Genomic DNA, 7,596 nt, shown 5'->3' with positions numbered 1-7,596 from the left:
ATAATAAATTTTATGTCGGTGAGAATAATAAATTTTAAAAAGTAATGATGTGATTATAAATTTTATTTACATATGAAATAAATGGTTAGTAGATATAAATGTAGGATTGTTTTAACAAAATATAAACTTGTGAATTAATTTTTATATTAAAAATATCTCAAATCATGAAATGGAATTATTTGATAATTCCATATCATGATTTTTGGAGAATATGAAATCATGAGATGAAATCAGCGTAAAATCGCATATCGAAACGCTGATTTCAACTCACGATATGGTATTACATGACCAAACGCCTACTTATTCTTAGCTAACTTCACATTCACATTAAAGGGACAAAAAAGCAAAAGAAAAATAGTTTCAATAGAAAAGAGTAGCGTGATGGTATTTTTCAAAGCATAATTGGTCTTATCGTCTAAAAAGAAAAACCAGAAAAGATCCAAAGACTCCCACTATAAAGAACCGAACCCATCTGTAACTTGTAACCGCAAAATCTTCTTCACCCGTTTACCTTCTCTGTAATATTAATTAATATAAATTAGATAAATGCCTCTACACGATGAAGAAGAACACCACCAATTGTTGGCCGACCGACTACTCGATTCCAACGAGGAAGAATCTGCCTATGATTACTCCGACAAAGTCCATATTATCGGAGTCGACGAAGAACACGACGATGATGATTTTACCAAAACTCCTCCTTTTTCCTGGAAAAAGCTATGGGCTTTTACTGGGCCGGGTTTCTTGATGAGTATAGCCTTTTTGGATCCGGGAAATCTTGAAGGAGATCTTCAGGCAGGGGCTATCGCTGGGTATTCTTTGCTATGGCTACTCTTTTGGGCTACGGCTATGGGATTACTTGTTCAGCTTTTAGCGGCTCGTTTGGGTGTCGCTACTTCTAGACATTTGGCTGAGCTGTGTAGGGATGAGTATCCTAAATGGGCTAGATTGCTTTTGTGGGTCATGACGGAATTGGCTCTAATTGGGGCTGATATTCAAGAGGTTATTGGAAGTGCGATTGCGATAAAGATTTTGAGTCGAGGGTTCTTGCCTCTATGGTCTGGTGTTGTTATCACTGCTCTTGATTGGTATTTTCTTTTTTCTTCTCTCTTGTTATACTTTTTCGCTCTGTTTTTTCATGCATTTGAAAGCTTTGATCGTTAAATAATACTACTCGCTCTGTCCCAATTTAAGTGTAAAGACGCTTAAATTGAGACACAGGTTGTAATTCATTTGAGCTTTGACTCACGAAAGGCCTTTGCTTGTTGCCTCCTTTTGATTCCGTAACTTCTTCTATGTACTTAAATATAACTAATGGAGAAGTGGAGGATAGAGGAGAAGAAATGGTTATACTTTTGCTAGGTTAAATAGTGACGCACTATAGTATAGTGTTTAATTATTTTATAATGATCTGTGAAATGGATAAAGATGATTCATGTAGCTGGCCCAATTAGTTTTGGATTGAAGTATAGTTGAATGATTGACTTTTTTTAAATAATTGTCTCCATCCAATGTTGCATTGTATATTATCAAGACTTTGGAACCATATGTGGTTCCTTCATTTCTTTTTCTTTTATTATAAAACAGTTTTCGCTTTTCCTTTGAATAATGATTTAGTCGACTGTTTAATTGCCTATTGAGCTCAAGAACCGCCTTTCCAATCTTTTTTTTATGCAGCTTCGTATTCTTATTTCTTGAGAATTATGGAGTACGGAAGCTGGAAGCACTCTTTGCCGTCCTTATTGCAGTTATGGCGGTCTCATTTGCGTGGATCTTTGGAGAGACGAAACCTAATGGAGTTGAACTTCTTGTTGGTGAGAAAATGCAGCACAAAATATAACTGCAATATTAATATCTGCCATTTTTCAAATGTCCAAATCATAAACCATTTTTATGCATCGCCTTAAATTCTCCTGATCAATTGTAACTGCAGGTGTGGTAGTTCCAAAACTGAGCTCCAAGACAATAAAGCAGGCAGTGGGAATTGTAGGGTGTGTTATCATGCCTCACAATGTGTTTCTACATTCTGCCTTAGTGCAGTCCAGAGACATTGACAACCGTAAGATTGGCAGAGTTCGAGAAGCACTTAACTACTACTCCATAGAGTCGACAATTGCCTTGGCAATTTCATTCATGATCAATCTGTTTGTTACAACAGTGTTCGCGAAGTCATTTTATGGTAGTGAAATAGCCAATAGCATTGGCCTAGAAAATGCTGGTCAATATCTTCAGGATAAGTATGGTGGGGGATCGTTCCCCATCCTTTATATCTGGGCTATTGGATTGTTGGCTGCTGGGCAGAGTAGTACTATTACTGGGACTTATGCTGGACAATTTATCATGGGAGGTTTTCTGCACATGAGGTTGAAAAAATGGCAGAGAGCATTAATAACAAGAAGTTGTGCTATCGTCCCAACTCTGATCGTTGCTCTTGCTTTTGACACCTCTGAGAAATCATTAGATGTTCTCAACGAGTGGCTTAACGTTCTTCAGTGTGTCCAAATACCTTTTGCACTGATCCCCCTTCTCTGTCTTGTATCCAGAGAAGAAATCATGGGTGTTTTCAAGATTGGCTCTACTATGAAGGTATGTTCGTATCTTCAAACGTTCTGCTCGAGTGAACTGATTTTTTCACAAGTCAGAATTGATGTATTACTTAATTCTTCTCCTATTGAATTTGGAATTTATCCACGAAAATAACATTCATCATTTGACAACAGGTTGGGGGATCAGAATATCTTTACCTTTAAATTATCAAGATCTTTAACTTATTTCGATACCACCATATAGTATAGTTATTTATACAGGATTTTCTTAAAAGAAAAGGAATACCTAATTAAGTTTAACTTTTAATTTTGATGTGGACAATGGGCTGAAGTTAGAGGTGCCTTTTGTCCCACTCTTTGATTTGTGTTCTTTAAATGGTGCATTTCTCCACTGAAGTTGCGACATGCCCAAACTTTTTTCCAGTTTGTATGAAATCTAAATACGCTTGGACCTAGACAGAATCTGCTGGTATATTTGTTGAGAATTAGGTGTCATTGTTAGATCTTAGGACTTGGAGCACCTTCTTCTTTCTGTTATTTGTCTGATTGTGTCCTGTCTTTTTGCTAACCTTTATAGAGTATCAGCAAAGTACATTAAGATGTGGGAATTGTCTGGTTCAACATCATTTTAGATTTTTACTTGTCTGGGAGATAAAATCTCCTACATTTTATTTAATTTTGATCACTTGATTCAATTGACTGAATAGTTTCCATGGAGCTGCTATAGGCGTAGATGCATAGTTATGCAGATTGAGTGCCTTGCTTGTTAATTTTATCAGCTTTCATAATAATAGATAAATATTAATTATGCCTGGCAAAACATACTGTCACATGTTTTGTTAGACACAATCGTCTGGGATTTTCATGGTCTCTTAGAATGAATATTTGTGTCAGGGGAATGTAATTTCTCTGTGATCCAACTTTGCATGCTTAGTGGTTCTGATACTGCTTACATCTAATATTTCTTCTGTTCCTTTTAGGTGATATCATGGCTAGTGGCTGTGCTGGTTATGTTGATTAATGGCTATCTTTTGATGGACTCTTTATCTTCTGCTGTCAGTGGGATGTTGTTTACATCTGTTGTAGTTGCATTTACGGGTGCATACATTGCCTTCATTGTATACCTCATTTCACGGGGAGTTACCTTCCCCAATTGGTTTGTAAAAAACAAAAGTAGCTCAAGCATAGATAATTGATATATGTTATCAGCAGAAAGCTGAGATCATGTTGTATCCTTTTAGTCGGAGCTTAAATATTTAGCCTTTATACAAGCTATAGCCTTCCCCATTTCTTTCCATTAAGAAGTGTTGGATTGTTGGGTTTGCTCTATGAAGCATTAAGAGTGGGTTTGCTGTGATTACAACCCATGTTTTTGGGTATGCCTAATTGAGACAGTGACTTTAGCACCTGCATTAGGGAAATTAGTTAGAGCTTGTAATATTGATCCGGCAGTTTTAGATTTTGGTGGAAAATAAACACACACTGTTCTCTGCTAATCTCAAGTTTTGTCTTTGGAATTCTGTTTAGGAGTCTTACTTCTTAGGGATTTCGTTATTTTCTTGCATTCAAATCTGCTTATATTAGGCTAAAGTCCACAGACTAGTGGCCTTTAAAAATGCATAACTGGTGGGGCTCTTGATCAGTTTTGAGTTTTGGGGTGTCAAATTCAGTCTACAAAACTGTAATTCCTTCAATTGGGCCAAGAATCAATTGTGGCTGTGTAGTAAATTACAACCCGACATATTTGGGCTATCTAGTTTACAAAATACATACACAACATTTAGATACTGTATATTTCATATATACTATATATACCTATACACAACATAAACTATCGAAGTGAGGTAATGTATACTTCAGCCATGTTGGTATGACTAGATGACTGAAGTATATTTACGTAATTCCGTTAAAAAAATCTCTGCTTTCGATTAAAAATCGAATTACCAATATCAGTTGTGTTTTATTTTCGTCAGCTGTGTTGTTCTGTGTTCTCTTTCGTAAGATACGTAAATCAAAAGAACTGGTGAGTGATGACGAAGAGTAATGTATAAAAATAGATATAACCAAAGGGAAAACGTATTGTTTTTTTTTTTGGATAAACCAAGGATAACCCGTAGCCGCTACAATCTCTGCAATAGCCCCTGCCCTTCGGGTGAGCACTCTGTGGTGAGCACTTTGTGCGCACTGGGTAAACCCCCACTGTGTAATAGCCTGCAAACCACACAGGGAATGCAATCCACACTAGGCATGCCCTATGCGACAGGCTCGACTCAGAAGGCATTGAGGGGGAAATCGATCCCGGGTCATCCGTGTGGAAAACGTATTGTTGAAATCAGGAAACATGGTAAGAGTTGTGTTTGATTTTTTTTTCCTAAACCGAAGGAGTATAAAAGGTTTTTGTTGAAGCCTCATGTTTACCCCGTTACCGCATGATAAAGTTGATACGTACAAGAGACGTTTATTGTTAAATTATTATGGTTTTCTTTCTTATGCATTAAGTAATCAACAAGTTACTTTAATTTACTTTTGCCCAAGACTGATTCCAAGTTTAATATACAGATAAAGTTTAGAGTTACTTTAATTTACTTTTGCCCAAGACTGATTCAAAGTTTAATATACAGATAAAGTTTAGAATTGCTTTTGACTCGTTCACAAGTTTAAGAGTTGTCACTACTCACTAGTAAACTCGACTAACTTAGATGATTGCTACAAAGGCTAAGTACTTATAATTTGTATTATTATTTACTTCTTATAATAAACTATTTTATACAGATACCCCTTCACAAAATTTTAATAAGCAGTCATTTGAGAGTATGCATAGGAAAGTTGTTAAATTATCTTGTATTAGTAATTTTGATATTAATAATTTTTTATTTTTTTAAACTTTATATCTAATCATATTAACACAAACAAATTAAAACGGGGAAGGTAATGGAATAAATAAAGTGCATTAAAAGCAGAGTGCAGAGTAAGTTGTGAGATGAGAAATCGACAAATAAACAAATGAAATCTATATAAATAGAGGAAAGTGCAAGTCCAAAAGGAGTAAAGTAGTGAAGACTAGGACAAATCTTCGACCCTTACACTCCACGAAAGAATATAAAGAAAGGAGCCAATGTGGCCAAATCTCTAAGCAGATCCAAATGAGGACCCCTTGACCATAAAGCACCATAAATAACCAAAAGATAAATTATACATGTCAAATATCAAAATACTGGACAAAATATGTTTTTGACAAAATAATTAAGCTCTTTAGAACAAGAGCCAGCTCATCACAGCCCATCCAGCTACCAAACTTCCCAGCATCTTCAATTTTTCTGCTCCACTCTGCATTAGATCCCCACAATATATTAATATCCTTGTTAATTTATAAATAATTAAAAGATTAATTCAGATCCACAATATGTATTGTAGTGATAAAAATAATGCAAATACACAGTACAAGCCGTGCATGTGCATTGATTGATCCTACATTATTGTGTTGCCTCGTGCTTAGTGACCTTTAATGTTTCTTTGTCCAACTTATTACTGTTGGGTTTTGAAGTGAACACTACAACTACTGAAGATTGCAAGAATCTTTTCGTTGTCACCGTGCAGCGAGCTAATACATATATCTACGCCATTAATTAATGATCTTCCACCGACACCATATGCCATTCAATATAACAAAAATAGCTCTATATTGATAAAGAATGTTGAAAAAAAATCAGCCTTAGTTAACTATAGTATCGCTATCTGCTTTAGAAATATTTACCTAAAGTGTTAATTGCCTAAAAAAATATAAATAATGATTAAATGATAAAAAAATCATTTTTAGTGAGTAATCCGGGTTACCCAACACAGAAATACCATTTGAAGGTAAGTCAAAGTAAAAATTAAAGTCACATCTTCATAAGTCATCATGAACAACTGATGGACCCGCCCTTAAAAGACCAAATTATGAAAGCTGTAAAACGTAAATGTCTTTAGGTTGACCTACGTCACTCCCCACCGACGAAGCTAAGATACACTACGACACCATATTCATACCAATTAGTATGAATCAATAAAATGTAAATGTTCTCAATTGTACCTATAAATGCATATACAATTATTGCCCGAAATTTGAACTTATGGATCTTAGAATTGTTATATATTAATTAAATTTCTAAAAATAAATTTAGGATTTGATCAAAGCTATCGAGTTCTGGCAAATGAACTTTAGATCCGCTGTATGCAATTAGCGTAAATCATATTCATTTGGAATTACGAGAATGCAGATAAGCTAAAACTTGTAGTACTATAGTATGAGCAGTTACTGGTTGTATGTATTACTAACTGGATCTGGATTGGCACTAATGATCCAGACAGGAATAGAAGATTAAAACTTTTAAGAAAAATTAGGAAGAGATCGTACCTCATCGTTAAGAGATGGGCTGGGAGCTGAATCGGAGTCCATGCTAGGTCCAGGAGCTTCGGAAGGAGGTGCAGGTGGGCTCATCATATCGGGAGAAGGTGCTGGTGATGCATTGTGTTTCTTTCCCTTTTTCTTTCCCTTTCCTTTTCCTTTGCTGGGAGCCGGAGCTGGAGTTGTCTCCGAAGCAACAGGTGCAGCAACTGGAGCTGCAGCCGGTGGAGTAGAAACAGCTGGTGGTGTAGCTACCTCTGGAGCTGGAGCTGGTGGAGATTGTACCGGTGCAGCTGCTGGTGGAGATTGTACTGGTGCAGCCACTGGTGGAGATTGTACTGGTGCAGCCACTGGTGGAGAACTTGCTGGTGCTTTAACTGGTGGAGAACTTGCTGGTGCTGATACGGGTGCAGCAACAACAGGGGTAGTGGGAGCAGTGGCTGGAGCGGTTACTGGAGCAACAGGAACAGCTGTAGGTGGGGCCGAGGCTGGTGCTGTAGCGGGAGCAGGTGATTTGGGCTTAGTTGGTGCAGCAGCGGGTGGAGTAGTACCAGCCTTAGCACCTACGGGTGCTTTGGCTGGTGCTGCAGCGGGTGTCTGACCCGTGACACTTGCTACTACAATGCACAAAATTGAAACTAAAAATACAAATTTCCTATCCAT

The 7,596-nt window shown here is 36.8% G+C and overlaps 2 protein-coding genes across 2 annotated transcripts; one reads left to right on the top strand and one right to left on the bottom strand.

Moving 5' to 3' along the window:
• The first annotated feature begins 361 nt into the window (after positions 1 to 361).
• LOC102599421 (metal transporter Nramp3) lies at positions 362 to 4,042 on the top strand. Its single transcript, XM_006339773.2, has 4 exons — positions 362 to 1,088; positions 1,678 to 1,814; positions 1,934 to 2,586; positions 3,527 to 4,042. Exons 1-4 carry the CDS (start codon positions 547 to 549, stop codon positions 3,740 to 3,742), a joined length of 1,548 nt encoding a protein of 515 aa, XP_006339835.1. The 5' UTR covers positions 362 to 546; the 3' UTR covers positions 3,743 to 4,042.
• A 1,756-nt stretch (positions 4,043 to 5,798) lies between these two features.
• On the bottom strand, positions 5,799 to 7,596 carry LOC102598886 (lysine-rich arabinogalactan protein 18-like). Its single transcript, NM_001288489.1, is given in 2 exon segments — positions 5,799 to 5,873; positions 6,943 to 7,596. Coding segments are annotated over 2 exon segments (729 nt in total).

The sequence above is a fragment of the Solanum tuberosum genome, unplaced genomic scaffold (genome assembly GCF_000226075.1).
Source record: "Solanum tuberosum cultivar DM 1-3 516 R44 unplaced genomic scaffold, SolTub_3.0 scf00012, whole genome shotgun sequence".
NCBI classification, from domain to species: Eukaryota; Viridiplantae; Streptophyta; class Magnoliopsida; order Solanales; family Solanaceae; genus Solanum; species Solanum tuberosum.
This window is presented reverse-complemented; position numbering and strand designations above follow the sequence as displayed.